Source organism: Mytilus galloprovincialis, chromosome 1 (genome assembly GCF_965363235.1).
Source record: "Mytilus galloprovincialis chromosome 1, xbMytGall1.hap1.1, whole genome shotgun sequence".
In the NCBI taxonomy this organism is placed as follows: Eukaryota; Metazoa; Mollusca; class Bivalvia; order Mytilida; family Mytilidae; genus Mytilus; species Mytilus galloprovincialis.
The window spans coordinates 108883600-108903953 of NC_134838.1; the positions used below are offsets into that span (position 1 = coordinate 108883600).

Below are 20354 nucleotides of genomic sequence, written 5' to 3' on the forward strand. Positions count from 1 at the left end.
TAGCAATATCTAACGTTGCGGCACTAACTCTCCACAAGAGACCAATAACACAGGCGCTAACAACTAAGCTATTATGACGTTACGTTACCATACGATATCGGCATATCTCGAAAATGGAGTGAGAAGGATCTTTCTGTGTTATAATGACAACCGTATCCTTAAAAGAATACAGTCCAGACAAAGGATCATGCCATTCCCCATCAACTCCAACTAAAGGGTTAGACAAGACAAAAGTTGCTAAGGTAAATATGAATGTTTTATTCAAAGAATATCATGGAAGATATTAACGAAGCCAAATAACATTGGATTGTATAAATACTCTTAAAAAATGATTCATGTTATCAGGGAAGATCGTGAAATAAATAATTCATCACGTGTTGAAAATATGAAAAAAAATCTATCGGGGCCTCATATAGCTGACTATGCGGTATGGGCTTTGCTCATTGTTGAAGGCCGTACGGTGACCTATAACCCTTAATTTCTGTGTCATTTTGGTCTCTTGTGGAGAGTTGTCTCATTGGCAATCAAACCACATCTTTTTTTTATATCATAAGACACTTGTTTTCTGTTATATGTGAAAAGTAATATAGGTTTTAACAACTGTATACGTTTTACGTTAATTTGAATTTTGATTTTGGTAGTTTGACACTGACGCGACGTTAGATATTGCTACTACCACGATAATAGCGCTAAGTAAATATTTGGTAAGGAAATTTTCTTAGAAATGCGGAAATAAATATTTCAAATTATATTTGAAAATAAAGATTGCTTCTTAAATTTTCACATTATGATAGAGAAAGAATAATAATATAATATATATAGGCATCAGAATACACAGATGACACAGACATTAACAACTATAGGTCGGCCGTCTCCATATAAAATTTGCATAGATATTTTGAAAGAATATGAATAAATGACTGTCCCAGGGGGAATTTATTTTGGAAACTTGAAACATTTCAGTTAAAAAAAAAAAATAAAAAAAATTGACATATGATTTACTAAATTGTAAGCACGATCGTTTTGTTTTAAGTGTAAGCTTCAAAAATTCAAATTAATAAATAAATTGAGCTACATATTCGATTCAAAACAATAGGTTTGCAATGTCTTGCGTAATGTCCGAGTTAAACTTTCAGAAAACTTTTACGGCCATAAACAGAGATTTTATTTCATGAAGATTATATTTTGGTTTTGATTATTATACCAATAAAAGGTACTTTAAAAGTTGAAGTTGTTACATCAAATTGTATTAACATTACAGGGTTATCTATAAAAATGTCTTGCAAGGTTGTCCGTTGACATTATTTGACGTCGCCACAAGCGTAATATGGCCGGGACGGCGTGAACTGCATTGGCGGGTTCCTTCCTCCACTTAATGTTAATGTCCTACTTTCAACAAAACGAAATGATGCACATATTACAAAAATACACATCTATAAGATGATCAAAAAGTTAAGAAAACTTCAGTGTCATTACTATAAGCCATTTAATTGTCTCTTGTTCCACTGCTTGAATAAAATCATACTCGGGTTGTTTATATATAACTAGAACACACCCGCGAAATCGCGGGGAAATAGAGCGTATGCAAGTGTAAAAAAAATTATCTGGAGAATTTCAGGAGATGACTGTATCAAAAGTCAAAGGTACTTGTGGACTTGGCACTTTTTTGCCCTCCCCCTTTTTTCCAAATACCGATTTTTATTCTTTCTGTTTTTCTGTATACTATGAACAGAATATACACTATAATAGCTATGAACGGTCACTGATATATTATATATACATATATACATACATCAGTGAGCGCCTTGAACAGTAAAGGACCCCCCCCTGAAATACTTTAAACAAGGATGACAAATGCTAGAACACACCCGCGAAATCGCGGGCATTCAGGGCGTGGTTGAAAGTATGTAAAGTGTTGTAGGATGATTTTTTTAAAAGATTTAATGACTGAAGAGTTTCAGGAAAGGTATCAGAAGTTATAGGTACTTGAAGACAGTCGATTGTTTTTCTTTCGGCAACCCCTCATCCTTTTTCCCAAAATTCCCAATTTTTTGTTTTTGATTTATTACAATATGAACATAACTATACGTTTAGTATATAATAAACATTCATTACTATAAATATAATGTGTTTGCTTTTTACTATCAATTCTCAGTTTACTAATGAATGCACGGCGGTCATTGATTTACATGTATTCTATAGACCCTCTCTATTTAATATACTTAGTGACTCGATCATCGAATTTTAGTAACAGATTTTATGACTGGAGAATTTCAGAAAAGGTATCAAAAGTCATAGGAACTTTGGAACATGACAATTGTTTTTCTAGCCCGGCTCCTCATTTTTTCCCTCCCAAACTCCCATTTTTTTCACTATCAATTTCAATGATGTTAGCGTTTATCTGTATATTATGAACATTCATTACTATAAATAAAGTGTATTTGCTTTTTTCTATCAATTCCCAGTTTACTAATCGATCCACGGCGGTCATTGACATATCATGTAATGTAGACCCTCTCTATTTAATAAACTCTGTGACCGCCGTAGATAGTTAACTTGAAAATGATATCAGATAGCAAATACACTTTATTCATAGTCTTTGTATGTTCAAAGTATAGAAAAACGCAAACCGGAATTCTAGTCTGACTTAAAATTTCGTCCAATGACGGAAAAATATCCGGACGCATTTTTTTCGTTTTTTCTCCCAAAATAACCCAAACTGAATAATCATAAGAATGGATGACAAATGCGACTATACATGGTACATATAGGACACACAGACAGGATGATTAATTTATTGTGGAAGGAAGAGAAGCGACACATAAAATGAGGTCTTCTCGTTTAAAAGTATAGATGCAGCAATATTCCCCCAAAAAAAAACACATAACTACTAACATAACTACTAGGAGTAAAATTTAATATCCTATGTAAATTATAAAATCATACTGGATTGGAATCTCTCGGCATTTCTACTTGTGTTATATTTTGCATTTAACCAACAAGGAAAGCAGGAAAAACTTGATAGTGCGCGTTTCTGTTACACTAAATGGTAGCATTTATCTGACGTTGCGTCACTGCTTTTTGTTCTCGCCGCAACATTGGGTACTGACGCAGCTTACAACCAGTCCACTATGATCCACTATCCACCAATGATTAATCCGAAGTAATAACAATAACAACTATAAAGCCTAGCGGACACACACAAAAAAAAAAACCCATTAGAAATTACAACTAGATAAGTGAATAATAAGAATAAGCCACACAAAACAAAAACGTATTATTAAACTCCAACGGCGACGTACCAGATGACCTATCTCGAACTGCTTGTCATTCATTAGTATTTACTCCCCCTTTTAGATAGGCAGTTTGACAGCGGGCAACCGAAGCAGGGAAGGTTGCTGTACTGTCAAGGAAATACAAGGGCTATCCCTTTTAAATAGAGAGCTGACACACACACTTAAAAGTCGAACAGGGATACGTAGAAAACCGAGAGAGGTAAGTGCGCTATCTAAAGGAAAGAATGTGTTTTAAGAATCTTTTAACACACCGTGGTATTTAATCTCATTCGAATGATGTGGACAACGTTAATCCAGGGCGTAATGTATTACCATTAGGTACTGTTAAAATCAAAAGTTTAGAATGAAGCAGTTAAAAGAAGAAGAAAAATAACTCAATTACTAGTAGATAATGAACCACATACTGCTTACAGCTTCTAAGAAAACTCCAACAATTGAAGATTTCACGTTAAAAAAAATCATTTAAAAAAAAATCCCACCATGCAGAGTCTTTTAATCTTTACTAAAATTCACAAAATGACAACATCATGTGTATAGTGCAGGTTTGATAATTTGCAAATTTTTAGTAATTTTGCAAACATGAATAAAAAAAATATTCTCAAACAAAAACCCAAATTCCATTGGGAGAAAACTTTTGCCAGCCGCAATGTTGTTCTCTGTTCAGAAACATATTCTGTTTAATGTTTGAACCGATATAGTAACAAAACTGTCTTCAACAACGATGTAAAGCGCGAAAAAACATTTTCTGTTTATGATAATTTGTAATATCTATATAGTTAGTATTGTTGCGACTTTTCTATATACACATTCCAGGTTTTAACCTTTTTCTGATTTTGAGTCTGCGATTGACAGAAATTCACTGGAATCAGGACCTACTTCTTTCTTATAGTTATATATATGAGTTTTAATACCTCTAGTTTTTTTTTATATGCCTATTTCTTAATTCATTAATGATAAATATTAGGCATACCTATACCAGAAGAGATATGCCGCCACTAAGTGGTTGATACATTTATTTGTTGCAAAGAGAATGGAAAAAGAAATTACCCCAAGAACATAAAAACACAAAGCACACATTAAAACATAATATTCCTTTTTTTTATGTTAAGATTGATCTTCTTCCACAAAGACCATCAACTACCCAGTATTATCAGCACACGTTTTATGATCCTGCATGCGCCAAAGATGATATACAAACAGGACCACTGAGTGTCAATGGAGAAAAACTGGACGCTCTATCCAACCTGCAGTTCCGTTTGGTAATATTTCAAAAATAAAATTACATCAGAAATTGTCAAAATTTGTATATATAAAACGTCTAGATATATATATTAGTCAACGATCCTTCTTACGAGGGCTTTGGGTCGTTTGTACACAATCTAAATGATATGTACGCCAAAAAGTATACAAAACATCATAAACATTATGATTATTGAACTCTATGAATCGGATATAACAATCAGAAATATAGAATTGCATCTCTTCAGGAAAAGTTGACCTCAGACAAGTTATTGGCCTTTATGCAAATTGTGTACATCTTTGACCGTAAGTTTTCTAACTTTTGGCTTTGAGTGTTTTAAAGTGGGTCGACTTGCATCCCCGTAATTGATACGAGTAGCTTTGATTATATTTGCTTAACCATACTGTTTGACCACAACTAAGAACACTGTATGCAAAAAAAAATCATAATTAAATTCTACCTGCACATGTGGGGACATTTGCTTCTGAGGGATAATGGTCATTATGGGGTCATACCTTATACAGCTGGCAATTGAAGGCCCCGAAATGACAAAATTTAAACAATTTAAAAATGAAAAACCTTTGGTTGGTATTAACTCTTAAAAAATGAATTACAGTAATTGCATTTCTACATTCTTTGTTGATCTTTATTGCAGCCAAGTACGCCACTAGTACTTAGACGACAGTATTACATCAGCCAATCATATAGCAGTACAACTTGTAGTGAATGCAGCCAATGTGGTGGAAGATCGTCTCCCGATAACCCACCGTCATCTCCCATTCGAGAAGCATCTTATTTAAAGCTGGATGGTAAAAAAATGTCATGTCCTGATTTCAGATCTAAATCTGAGGTAAATATTTTTAATGATATCTGCGTTCCAGCTAATACATAGATTCTAAGATCGTTGACAATAGATTAAAAACACAAATATCAGAAATGTCACAGAGAATTTCGAAATCTTACATGCTTGACTTTCATTCAATAGAAAAATAAGAATCATGTAGAATATCATAAATTGTTGGTGTTTAAAGACACTTTCAGTGATATTGGCTATATCGTGGCAATTAGTTTTTATTTGAAGTGAAATCGGAGAGAACCACCAAACTCCTGCATGAAACTTGAACGGAAAATCCTGATCATTTAAAGTTGATGTCGAAAACTGCTAAGACCACTCTCATACGAGACCTCCCTAACAAGATAAAGTTTCATTTTATATTACAAAATAAAAAATATCGAAACATAAGGAATATCTTTATCATATTAGTCAAGACAAAACTTCAATATATCTTCTGGAGCGCCTAGTTGGTATCATTTTGAAAGCATTTTTATTGCTTTTAAACTTTAGACGCCTTACCGTTCATCGTCGGTCTTCTGTTTTTAATAATTTGTCTTGTTCGCGTATTTTCCTCTTATTTTTAAATATTTATTTCACTGTTTCCTCACTAGGTTTGTTATGTTCTATATAATACTAAAGTATGAATATAAGGGCAGTTAAAATAAGGATAGAAAAATAGTCTTGATCGCCTTAATAATTAGGCCATAAAAAAGAATAGGTTTGTTTGCCCAAAGTCTACATACCCAGAAAAAAGCTGCCTACTCAAATTCTTTTATTGTCCTGATTTGAAGAAGTTTTTTTTAATCAGATAGACATGAAGACTAATAAACATCTGATACTTAGATTTCTTTTTTTGAAAAAAAAGAAAGAAAATGCCTACCTACCTACCCACTGTCTCAACCTTTGGGTAGGGTTTGGACAAACCAAAATATTTTTAATTGTGGCCTTATCCAGTATCAGTACATGTAGTAATAAAGTATATATACAGGTAGAATGTGAAGTCTATATATGTTGTTTTAATAATTCGCTTTGAGTGATAAGCTAGCTTTAAACTAAGAAACTTCAGTCTTTAAAAACTTCGTCAACTAATGCTTACGTTATACATTTCATTCTGGTATCAAGCCTATGTTAGCAAAATACTACATTTTCGTAGAAGTTCAGTTTAGAATTCATAACAAGTGTCCCAAATTGACATTTGCAAATTCTTCAAGAAATATGTGTTTCTATTATCGGCAATGTGAAAAATATTCACTTCACGCATTATTATTTGAAACTAGATGTGTCAAAGCGACACGAATGGCCCCGTCTCAAAAAGTTGAAAAATCTGCAATTTCAATTACACATGTGGACACAAACATGATGGTAGTCTCACATATCAAAATTCAGCTCAAAATCTGAAGCGTATAGAAAAAAGTCCATATAACTGTGATTTTCAACAATTTTCAAAGTTTTAAACCCTTAATTTTGGCAAAAATTAGCGGAGCGGAACAAAACTTAAACTTGAGCTGTAACTCATCATGGTTAGTTCACATACTAAAAATCAGTTCAATATTTGAAAGCATTTAGAAAAAAGGGCCGTATCACTGTGATTTTCAAAAAATATCAAAGTCCAAAGCCCGAAATTACAGCAAAAATTAGCCGAGCGGAACGAAACCTAAACGTGATCTGTAACTCATCATGAGTAACTCACATACCCACAATCAGCCCAATATCTGAAAGCGTTTAGAAAAAAAGTCTGTATAACTGTGATTTTCAACAATTTTATATCTAAGTCCATGCCCGTAATTTCGACAAAAATTAGCCGAGCGGAACAAAACTTAAGCTTGATCTGTAACTCATCTTGGTTAACTCACATGCCAAAAAGCATCCCAATATCTGAAAGCGTTTAGAAAAAAAGTCCGTATAATGGTTTGCTGCGGAATGACAGAATGACGGAATTACGGAATGACGGACAAGGGTAAAACTATATGGCACCAACAACTTCGTTGCGGGACCATACAAATATCTACGTACAAATTAATCTAGCTTCGTAGGTGGCCATGAACTAGCGTCATCACAAAATGCATTTGTTGTTCGTCTTTGTAGTTAAAAGATTTCAAACCCGGATTGTTAAAGAAAACGTCGTATTGCTGTGTCAAGTGTGAGGGTAGAATGATAAGCCACGACACATTGATGTTGGAATCGGAAAGTCCATTCCAGTCTTATTTCCGCCAGCCAGCAACTTATGCAGAAACCCTGCCATATAACAACATACAACCACTACACCCAGACAAGAGTTTGGAAACTTGTGAAGAACTGATTATTGACCAGCCTCTAACAGACAGTTTTCTAAAAGACGATATGTTTACTTTACCAGAATTACCACACCCTATTGCCAATGAAAAAGTAATATCTAAAACTGTATTAGAAAGAGGCAAAGGCGTTCCAAGATCAAGGCCCAGCCCGAGATATCTTCATCATAATCAAAATATAATAAGGTCTGATGAAAATGAAGAACTGTCAAGTTCAGCTTGCATTATATCTAAACAGATATTTCACAGTTCTAACGAAACAGGTATTTCACAGTTCTAACAAAACAGGTATCTTCTACATTTAGGTAGACATTCTAATTAATATACACATGCTTATCATGAACTATCTGTTTATCTTTAAAAAAAAAAATAATTGTCAAATCTTTGTATGCTTTAAAGATAAAGATACAAAACGAAATAAACATAAAAACCTAACTTAAGCCGTCAAATTCAGAAAAAAATGTGTTCAATTTAAAAGGGTTTACTTTTATGCTTCTTTGACCTGCCACGTTCTTTGTGTATTTTCCAATATTTCAAGGACCATATAAATTTGACCTCATTTTGCCATCAGAAACAAATACTGAAAACACATAAATAAAGGCAACAGTAGTATACCGCTGTTCGAAAGTCATAAATCGATAGAGAGAATACACACCAGGGTTACAAACTAAAACCGAGGGAAACACATCAACTATAAGAGAAAAACAACAAACAACAGAAAAAACTGAAGTAAAACAAAAAAACATACAGCGAAACGGACTATTTGATAACAACTGCCATAAGTGCTATTTTCCAAACTTACTAGGACCTTTATAATAAAGACACAAAGTGCTATTTCAAAATCCACCCATGAACGGTAAAAGTGAAAATCGTCAATATCAAACTTGATTTCCATTTTGTCATTGTCAACATCATATCAAAAATGCGGTTCAACGGTTCAAAAACTATTGCACAGAAACTGTTGTCAGCATCTGCATTTGAAGTCCTAAATTTGAATTATTTATTTTTAAAGATTTATAGAACTCAAAAAGAATGATACATTAGACAATATTGAGTAAAATATTGGTTAAAGTTTAATAATGATATGATTGCTTATTTTAAATGCTTTAAAACTATTTTGATCTGAGCGTCACTGATGCGTCTTCTGTAAACGAAACGCGCGTCAGGCGTATTAAATTACAATCCTGGTACCTTTGATAACTCTTGTAACATCGTTACAAGATGTGCGTCGTCAGTATACAAATCTTATATTTGTAATGCAACATATACATTATATAACTTTTTGTCCTTAGAAATTATAAACGAAGAAACAACAAGCCAACAATTTAGAGTTTCTACCAATGAAACTAATGAAATTCACCAAAACTCTGGAGAAAGTAAAGAAAAAGATACAAAGAAACGTGCTGTTGATAGGATAATTAATCCACTTTGGCCAAACCACCAACCATGCGAAAAGTACTTACATTTACCTATCACTTTGCGGGAGCAACCAAACATCCATCCACGTGAAAAGGACTCACATTCACCTGTCCCTACGTGGGAGCGGCTAAATCACCAACCATGTGAAAAGTACTCACATTTAGCTTTCCTTTCGAGAGAGCGTCCGAATTACAAACCATGTGAAAAGTTCTCACATTTACCTGTCATTTCAATAGAGAAAGCCTCATCGATGTCAACCAGTGATCTGACACAAAGTGAAGAAGCAGAAGCACCACCATCACCTGATTTAGAACAAAGTGAAGTAGCAGAAGCACCACCATCATCTGATTTAACACAAATTGAACTAACAGAAACACCACCACCTACCGATTTAGGTACTCCATATAATTCAAACACGGATATGCAGATTGGAATACATTTAGAAGATCCTAGTATTTCTGTAAGCATACATAATCTTCCGAGTAATTCGTCAGCAAAGGATAATGCCATTAGAATAGAGGCAGAAATTTTCAAAACAGAAGATGTCAACCAAACTTTGACAAATTCAGTATATTCAAAAGAAGAGTTCATAGGAAGAGTAAATGGCATGGAATCAAGGTTAGCGTTTTTACTTTACTTTTATCTTCAAACGTACTTATCAAATCAGGAACTTTCACACCAATATTTTAGTTCTAGCTTTGATATTGTTTTGGTGTATCAACAATAAATAAAAAGGATACACATTCTATTTCATTCGATAAAACTAATATCCTCTATAGCTCTTAGCTAAATTTACAATATTATCCTCTTTCACCTCATTTAGCACAGCATCCTGCAACTTTCTTGGAACTACGTCTATTATATCGAAAGACTACTAATAAATGTTTTTTTTTCTGGTGTCGCCCATTCTATCCATTACAGATGTTCAAAGATATTAGACGTAACTTGGTCGGATAAGTTTCTTTTATAACTTTATCAATGTCATTAGTATTTTTGAATGGAAATGTTATGGTAATACATGTAGTAATTTATCCTTTTTTTCAGAGAGATGTTACAAGACATCATTTGTGAGTGTGCTCAGGGGTTAAGAGATGGATCTCATAGGGGATTTTTGCCAGGTAAGGATATTAATAAAAAAAATATGTTAAAAGACTCTTAATTTATATAGCATTTAATAAACTTACCATAGAAACCAGGATTGGCATTTTGTATCCGAAAAAGGTGAAAAAAAGCCAAATAAAGAACAAATTGAAAGAATATTGAGGACCAAAAATTCTTAAAGTGTTGTCAAATACCGCTTAGGTTACTACATACAAGCGGATATTTAATATTATACCTTTTTGGGAAAACGAAATGCTGTGTGGTAGCTTGAGTTAAATTTTAAATAGCTTCGTACTTGTTTTCAGACATTTCTGCAAGAAATGACTTTTACTTTGAACCAAATACCGACAAACGGTACAACAGATGGAAAAGAAGGCGAAAGAAAGTGAGCAAACAGGTTCGAGATGGAAAGCAGCAAGAGTTGAGATCACCCGATGACAGCTCGGCAGAAGAAGAAGCCAATGACGAGGAAGACTCCATCGCTCCGGAAAGACCCGATTCACAACCCAAGTTTCGCCGTCGACGCAGAGAAACCTTAAAAAAACTTTTTGGTAGCGAACAAGCAATGTTGTGCTATGATGCTAGTTCGGATCTAACATCTTCAGACAGAGATAATTACATGTCAGTGGCGAATAACCTACGAACTTGTAATCGTGCTCCAATATCTGATGAGGAGTTTGGCGCGTTTATAGATAAAAGTAACGGTATATATCTTTATTTGATTATTGCGTTTATACTTGCAGTGTTTTATAAGCGTTTTAATAATCACACAACAACTGATCAAATTTGTAATTGAATTGCACAAATCTGTTTTACTGATTGATTTATGAAATATCTAATATACTTGCATGTTCTTTTCCTAAAATTTAAAGTGATATACTTATTAATAAGTTTGGTATAACAACTGACTGATACAGACATTTTTTTTTCTAAGTCTAGAAATAAGGCTTGTTTACTTCAAAGCAGTTAGGATATATTGTTTGATTGATATTTATCCCTAAGAGTTTAGGATTGATTTAAAACCCTGCCTCACTGTAGTTGGTTTTAGTTTTAATGAGAAATATAGAAAAAAGTTTAAAATAATTTTGTCATGAAAAATATCTAACACACACATTGCTGATTTACTTTAGATGGAATGCATCTTTCGTCACCGTATATTCAGCAAGAGAAATGTACAAGTTCAACCTTTTTACAACAACTGGGTTCTAACATAGAAAGATCAGGGATGTCACCAAAGACTGTAACTCTGCCAAAAGATGGTATGCCACTAACAGAAGGGTTCGACGGGAATGATACTGATACTATCAAGAGGGTCAACAGCCGTTTTAAAATGCAAGATAGGCAAACACAAAATAGATCAGAGATAAAAGAAAGCAAGTGTTTAGACAGACATCATAACGAAGTGAGTAAAGGAAATAGATCAGAATTACCTCAGAATAGAAATGTTGAGGGATTAAATGTTGAAATTATTCATAGAGGCAAGCATGCAGAGGAGCCGAGTTTTGTTCGGAAAGAAGGAATTTCATGTGAAAAAGATGGGAAGAAAAATAACAGAATGCCTGAGTTGGAATCTCAGGAAAATGACCTTATCACATCTCAGGATGACTTGATTAAAAATAGATACTTATCAGCTCCTGATCAAGTGTTGGGTACCATCAGTTATCGACAAAATTCCTCAGCTTCCGGTAAAGTGTTGGATGCAAGTGGTTGTCGACAGAATTTATCAGCACCCAATCAAGTGTTAGATGCAAGTTGTTATCGAAAAAAATCCTCAGCTTCCGATCAAATGTTGGATGCCAGTGATTATCGACAAAATTCATCATCTGCCGATCAATTGTTGGATACAAGTGATTATCGACAAAATTCATCATCTGCCGAGCAATTGTTGGATACAAGTGATTATCGACAGAATTCATCATCTGCCGATCAACTGCTGGATGCCGATGATTATCGGCAAAATTTATCAAATGCTGTTCAAATGTGGGATGCAAGTGGTTATCGACAAAATTCACCAACTGCCGATCAAGTGTTAGATGCAAGTTGTTATCGACAAAATTCCCCAACTGCTGACCATGTGTTGGAAGCAAGAGGTCATCGACAAAATTCATCGGATATCGGTCAAGGGATGAATGCAAGTGATTGTCGACAAAATTCATCAACTGACTGTCAAGTGTCAAGTAGTTGTCGACAGAGTTTTTCAGCTTCTAATCAAGTGTTAGAAGCAAGAGGTTATCGACAAAATAATGTAACAAATGGCTATTCCGAACCAAGTCTGCAAAATGTGCTTCTTTCATCGATGAATTCCGCAAGTGACTGCGATTCAGACCCCTTTATACGAGTAGAAACTGTACTGCAAAAGAGTCAACAGTATGGAAATCTTAGCAATCAAATGCTAACAAAAGATAGTAGCGAAAACATCACAGGTATCCCCAAGCAATCATCTCGTCACCGTTTTTACAATAAAGATAGGAAAAGCGAGTTCAACTCCATCTTAGATCTAGAAAGATCAGTTTTAAAGTTGGCAAAACAGCACCACCAGAAAAATCAGTCTTTGTCCAACAAGAAGTATTCTGCAGGTCAGCTTAAACCCAAACTTCCTAATATTCACGATGTCAAGGTATCAACTCGAAATACAGATAAAGCGAAACAGTCAAAGAATTATAAAAATATATTGGATAAGTGAGTGGACCTTGTATTATAAACTATACTATTCTATGTTGACCGTACTTTTTTTTCATTTAGATTTATAATTTCAGGTTAATATCTCGAAAATAGTATATAAATTGACAAATAAGTATTTCAAGGTTAAGATTCAATTTCAAATCCTCGAAATGCATTGAATGTGTGTTCGTACTGGCCGACAAAGTAACCAAACACTGTGGTGTGTGGTATGAAATAAACGCTATACGGGAGTTCTAAAATTTGAAATTAAGCCATGTGTGAGCAGAACAAACAGCCGTATCTTCTCATTTCTATGCAATAGATAAAATGTCAAGGAAAAGTGAAATAGTAGAAAATCATATAATTACCCCTTCGTGCATTCTCATGTATAATTACGTTTGGTCGTTGATGTTTAACGCCCCTTATTTCTTAAATCAGATCGGCCAGTTTTTGTTTATGGAGAGACTCGGAGAGAGCCATCGTTTCTTATGTTTTGTATTGACTACACCAAAACTCGCCAATTATCCTTTTGTCTCGGTTAAAAGATAAAATACTCTATAACTTATATTTCTGTCATTTTAACCCAAACACCCTATATTCCATACTATTATTTTAGAAATTATAATTTCATTTTGTAATGTAGAGTTAAAATGAAATTAATTATTTTTGAGGGTACGTTTTAGATAAATTAGAAATTCGGATGGAAGTTTGTGGGTACTTTACTCAACGTTCACTTAAGTTTAAGTTTTTCTATTTATTCCAATGACAAATAAAAAAAAAACTATTTGCTGGAACTAATATAATGCATTCTTCTGTTAGTGAAAATATATAAATATATATTTCTCATGTATTCCACGCTGTGATCTATTCCCTTGACATCAAATATAAACGTTTCAGCAATGCAGTTAATACTTGCCGTAACTTGATATTTTTACTTAATACTATCAAGTATTCTCTGGTAAATAATTTAAAACTTGATGGCTATGTTGAACGTATAAGTCCTATAAAAATTGAGATACAGGATACATCAGATACAGTTAAGTCTGTCTCATGTCTTGACTAACGTCTAGGAATTGAAAATGAGGGTCTGTTGAAAAAAAAAACACTCTGCGACAAAAGAGACGATGTCAGAGTCCCAGTTTTGGACTTTTCATTCTATGTAGCAACACTTCAGCAGCGCCTGCATAAGGATTAATATCTCTCAGCTTAGTACGACCTGATTAATATAGTCATTCTCTTCCAACAAGAATTTTACAGTATTTTCTCATGCTGTGGTGTAACACTACTATCTTATCTTTTTGAGAGGGGTTGGGTGTGCACAAACATGCTTAATATCCTTTGGTGGACAGTTCATTCATTTCTCAATCATACCATATTTAGTCTTTTTCTAAATTGAAAGAGTGATGCTTTTTTTTTCAATTTAAAATTACCATTGATCTGCACTTATGTATCTGATTGGTATTGGTATTCAGCGTCTTTCTTCAGTATGCATGAAAGGCTTATACAAATGAAAATTGACGAAACAATGATTTATTATTAACTGGTCAGTTTCAAAAACATTTGAAGATAAAAGTTCCAATTTAAAGGTTATTGACTTTTGGTAAATGGTAACACATTTTTCTACAATTTTAGGTTTGTAAAACCTTTGGACGTCCAGAACGTTGAGGGAAACAATAATCCGTACCTTAAGGAGAACGATGCTGTCCTTGTCACAACGACATATAGACAGAGGAAGGAGAATCCTGTTATAAAGAATGATAAAGTGAAAAGAGAAAAACGTTCACAACGTCAACCCCTGTCGAAAAAGCTGAATAATTCAACAGGTAACTTGAGAAACTGATTCCTTTGACATACAAAAAACGTAATTGAAACAAAAACAAAGATTAATAACTAAATAAGACGTGGGTAGTTATAACCTATGTTCCTCAAAAGAGGAGTCAAATCAATAACTAACAGTAAATGAAGGAATCGCATGATATCGTATAGGAGCGAGACCGGATGCGTCGAGACGGCACGTGTTTCCTGATATGCACGCATAACTTGCCATACAAGTTTACACCAAGAAAAAATGTCATAATCGGAAACAGGACACAATCGTTAAATAAACAGATCAGACAACTATACTTTTATATAAGGATCTAAGACTAAGAAAATATGTCGCGATTATCATATCGGTCAACCATTTCATTGTTTTGACCATAACACGTAAAAATGTCGTTTCTTTTGGTCTTGTTTTTGTTTCAAGAGCACACTTCTGTAAAAAAAAGTTCGTAAACTATGAACATGCACGAGCGTTAATGGTGCGTTACGTATCACTTGAAATAAGTAAACGCCATACGACGGAGCATCTAGGGAAAGTAACTATTGAGAAATGGGAAGTTGGAAATTGGAAAGTTGAAATTATGATGTTTGTTATAGATTTTAGTTTGAAGTCACCGTTGTGTCAATATTGTAGAAAATATTAAGATACGAAGCAGGCCTTCTACTTTTGGTAGTACCCTTAAAATCATTTCCACTCTTTGTATGAAATGTAAGCACTCAATGACATGTGGGCTATTTAGAAGTAATTGCAACTTGATTCTGCAAAAATGTCAAGAACTTCCCTTTAAAATTTCCAGGCAAAGCATATTAACACAGGTAGTTTATATAGGTGACATAATAATACTCAACTTTAGTATCGATCACAATTATAATGCATATACAATTAACAATGGTAAAAAATTCATATAATGGGGGAAAATCTTAACTCGTACAACTGTGTGTCTGATTATGTCCGATACTTCAGTGTAAGTAATCATCCTGTTCAGACATCCGCCAGTAACCCAATTTTAGTCTGAAACGGTAATGTTGATCTGAACAGCTCTTAAAAGACTGGCTTGCAAAAGACAAATGGTCATTGTCAGTCTTTCACGGTCTATTTTCAGACTAATCCACTGCGGTAAATTCAGAACTGTGAAAAAAAATCACTTGCAGTGAAGATCTGTTTAGTCAAAGTTTATGCTGTTCAATAACTGTTATGCATCTGTGCACCTCAACTTCATAGTGAATTTTAAAAAGCAACTGAACAGTACTAAATTAACTACAAATGAATTTTCTGAGCAGTACTGTACTGAATTCTCCGCCGAGGATAAGTCTGAACATAAGTTGTTCAGAATTTTCTGAAGATGTTTAGACTTTATATCAAAGGACTCTTGAAAACTAAAATCAATTTACTAGTAATATCTACTTGATCAGTGGTGTCTCACATGTTAAATGCCCAGGAAACACGTTTCATACAGCTAGATTCGGATTTGGGAGTTCCTGATGAAGGTGAATCCAGAAAAACACTTGGAACATATAAAATTGATAAAGTGTTGTTTTAATTTCTATATCTTGTCTTTAGTCAGTACCATTATGACTTCATGTCAATTATTAACCAATATATTTAGTTAAACACTATACGAAAGGAACACTAAAGAACAAAGTCTGTCGTATGTCTCAACATGAATTCCTTTGTGACGATACAGACATTATCTAAGCAAAGTCAAATATCTGGTTTTTTTTTTAATCACATTAATTGTCTTTTAAATTGCCATGGCGATCAACAGTGAAAAATAACTCCACAAAAACTTTCAAGGTTACATCATCAACTTGAGTTATTTTTAAGAAACTAGTAGTTGCGATCTGAAATATAAGTCGTGCCATTGTAATCATTATATAACATACTCTTAAAAGCCTGAACCTGAGGTTAACAACGAGAAACACCTATGAAACACACCAACAAACGACAACCACTGAACAATGGGCCCCTGACTTAAGCTTTATTCTCATTACGTTAAATGTAATCTTTTTAGAACAATCTGTACAAGACAACGCACCTGCTGAAACAGAACTATCAATGCTGACACTGAATCAACTTTTGCAAACAATGCCTGGAAACAAAGTGAAAAAGTTCATCCATAAGGTGGCGAAGAAAATAACTTGTGATCAATCGGATCAAGATTCAGGAAAAGAATTACCTGCATTAGATGTGAAGGTATGTAAAGTGTCCAAATCACATGAATTAGAATTAAATTGGTCGTTTAAGCGTCATGCTTATACGACCTTTCACAGAATGGTTGTTAAGATGCAAGGAAACATGTTTTCTAAAGACAGACGTATCTGTTTAAGATGTGAGGCCTTGTATGACATTGGACCTTATTACCGTAGAGATGGGGGAGACAGAATTACATATTGCAGGTGACATTGGACAAAACCAACCAGAGTGGAAGTATAAGTGTCCTTATACATAATTACCTGTATAATAAGAAAGCTACAGTTGACCTTAGAGAACAGTATTATAAAATATGTAAAACTTTAGGTGGCTTTAGACAGAAGTATCTGTATTCGATGTAAAACTGGTGGCATTTTACAGTTACCTTTATTAGATGTAAAGCTACACTAGTCAGGAGATGGTTATTCACTTGCATAAAGTGAAAGTGACCTCGATAAAATTACCTGTTTTAGATACAAAGCTATGGTGATCCTTATACATAAACATCTGTATAACATGCAAAGCTATGGTGATCCTTATACATAAACATCTGTATAACATGTAAAGCTTTGCTGATGCTTATACATAAACATCTGTATACTAGTAACATATAAAGCTGAGATGACCTTTGACAAAATAAAATGTTTAAATTGAAGTAATATAACTTTGAAAAGAGAAGTCCTGATATGTCACTATGCTAAAAATAATAATCTTTAGTGTTCAAAACTATTGAAGTTCCTGAATAGAAATGAAAGGGATTCTGACTTCAATAGTACCATGGAACCTATATTTAGTCCAGTTTAACAGGTTTAATTTCTTCTTCAGAAACTGAATATGATAGCCAAGGCATACAACGATTCAGAGCAAGAAGAAGTCAGTCTGAAATGTTTGGGAGAACAAACCAAATCTTTACCCAACCAAATTAAACAAGCTGAATCTAGCCAACCTCATTTTCATGAAAGAAGCATATCTAATTTGTCTTTTTCAAGAGCTTTCACTTTCTCAGTGTTTGACCTACCAGATGGATACAGAGAAAAAAATAAACAACTACAAAGAAGAGCTTATACTGCTATCAAGTCTCGTTAGCGATAGATATTTCAACAACCAAAATGAAGACAATATATGAAGATTCTGTATTTGAAAATAATGTTTTTATCATTAAATATTAAATCCAATTCATAATATGTTTGTATTTTTCATAGCATTTACAGTGTAAATTTAGAATCGAGTAAGCAAATTGATGTCAAAAACACATTTTTTTAAACCCAAAAATTTAGCATGAAATTTCAAAATGTCAGAGTTGTGTGCTACCTACGTTTTATTCCAAACAAAACTTATGTTTATTTGCATAAAATAATAATCCAATTCGTTTAATTCCATTGCACTGGTGAGTCTAATGTTGACCAAAATAACGTATGGTTTACCAAATGATAAGTTTGATATCTTTTATGAGTTTGATTTTTAACCACTGGGCCGATTCAACTACTGGTGAATGTTATGTCCTCAAAAATATCAACAGCCCAGTAGTCATCACTTTTGTGTTGACATGAAGTATCATTGATATGTGAAATGTTTTTTTACTTATTGTTTTTATACGCCCATCAAAATTTTGACGCACATATTATGGTATACAAATGTCCTGCGTCCATCCGTCTGTCTGTCCGGCGTAAACATGTTGCACTGTAACTTTAGAACGACTTATCCAAATTTCATGAAACTTATTATAGTTGTTTCTTATGATGGTCAAATGATCTGTATACTTTTTGGTGAAAACAGGATTAAAACTTTTTGAGTTACGGCACTTAGAAACTAAAACAGGGGTGTGTTTTTTTCACATGTCGTACTGTATCTCAAAAACAATTTTTGATTATTGGTTAAAACTTTATACACTTCTTAGTTATATTAATCTTAATATCTGTATACTTTTTGGTGATGATTCAAAATTTAATTTTTGAGTTATTGAGTATTTTGTAAAAAAGGGGGAGGGTTTTTTTTACATGTCGCGCCATATCTTAAAAACGATTTATGATTATTGCTTAAATCTTTACACATGTCTTTGTTATATTAATCTTAAGATCTGTAAACTTTTTGGTGATGATTCAAAATTTCATTTTTGAGTTATTGAGTATTTTGTAAAAAAAAGGGGGAGAGTTTTTTTACATGTCGCGCCATATCTCAAAAACAATTTATGATTATTGCTTTAAACTTTACACACTTCTTTGTTATATTAATCTGAAGATCTGTATACCTTTTGGTGATAATTCAAAATTTTATTTTTGAGTTATTGAGTGTTTTGTAAAAAAGGGGGAGGTTTTTTTTTTTACATGTCACACCATATCTCAAAAATAATTTATGATTATTGCTTTATACTTTACACACTTCTTTGTTATATTCATCTAAAGATCTGTATATTTTTTGGTTTTGATTAAAAAATTTATTTTAGTGATATTTATTTTTTTGTAAAAAAAAGAGGGGGGGGTGGGGTTCACATGTCCCGCCGTATCTAAAAAACAATATATGGTTATTGTTTAAAACTCAGAAACTATTTATGATTATTGCATACAAGAGTGCACACACTGAAATGTCTCGCCTTCTTTACTAATCATTGATATTATGTTGATACTCCTAAATATAAAGCTTTATTACGACTGTCACATAAACTTAACATAAACCATGAAAATGAGGTCAAGGTCAGTTGAACCATATGCCAGGCAGACATGTACAGCTAACAATGCTTCCATACAACAAATATAGTTGACCTATTGCTTATAGTTTAAGAAAATAGACCAAAACACAAAAACTTAACACAGAGCAATGAACCATGAAAACCAGGTCAAGGTAAAATAAAACCTGCACGACTGACATATAGATCATAAAATATTTCCATACACCAAATATAGTTGACCTATGACATAAAGTGGGAGATATTATGGACATAATTGTGCAAATCGTGATACAAGCATGAAATTTGGTATAAAGGTTGACTAAATGATACTAAAAAAAATTCCGCTGCTGGCCAGAAAAAAAATATCATTTTTTCAAGATGGCCACCACACATTTCGGAAATGGCGTCATTACAAATTGACAATAATTCGTTAATCTTTTAAAAGGTGTGTTATATGTAAACTCCAATGTTAGATTTGATGAAAAGTAAATGACAGTTCCTAATTACGACTAGATAATACATTAATGAAACTAAAGGTGACTTCCGGTTTCAAAATGCCGGAAAAAAAGTCAAAAATTTCAATTTTTATACTTTCAATCAACTTAACAAGTGTTAACACTCTTTGTTAAGTTTAAATGCCTAGTTTGGTTAAAAAGACAGGTTGCTTTTTTTATAATTATCTGATAGTTGCCTATACAACAACCCGTACAAGGAAGGCCAGAACGGTAGCATCTAAAGTTACCTTCACAGCTCGGTTTTTGGCTCCGCATTTCAAAATTTTCTGACACGAGGATGCAACGGCAGTCAAAGAAGTCCATTTTGGTTTCCAACTGT

General features: G+C 33.4%; 1 protein-coding gene across 1 annotated transcript; it reads left to right on the forward strand.

Annotated features, from left to right (window-relative positions):
* Positions 1-89: 89 nt before the first annotated feature.
* Positions 90-19303, forward strand: LOC143050311 (uncharacterized). Its single transcript, XM_076223813.1, has 12 exons — positions 90-242; positions 3358-3495; positions 4406-4555; positions 5192-5386; positions 7457-7925; positions 8955-9699; positions 10126-10199; positions 10488-10886; positions 11313-12861; positions 14476-14666; positions 16677-16858; positions 17681-19303. The coding sequence occupies exons 1-12, from the start codon at positions 144-146 to the stop codon at positions 17939-17941; spliced, it is 4452 nt and encodes a 1483-aa protein (XP_076079928.1). The 5' UTR covers positions 90-143; the 3' UTR covers positions 17942-19303.
* Positions 19304-20354: the final 1051 nt, after the last annotated feature.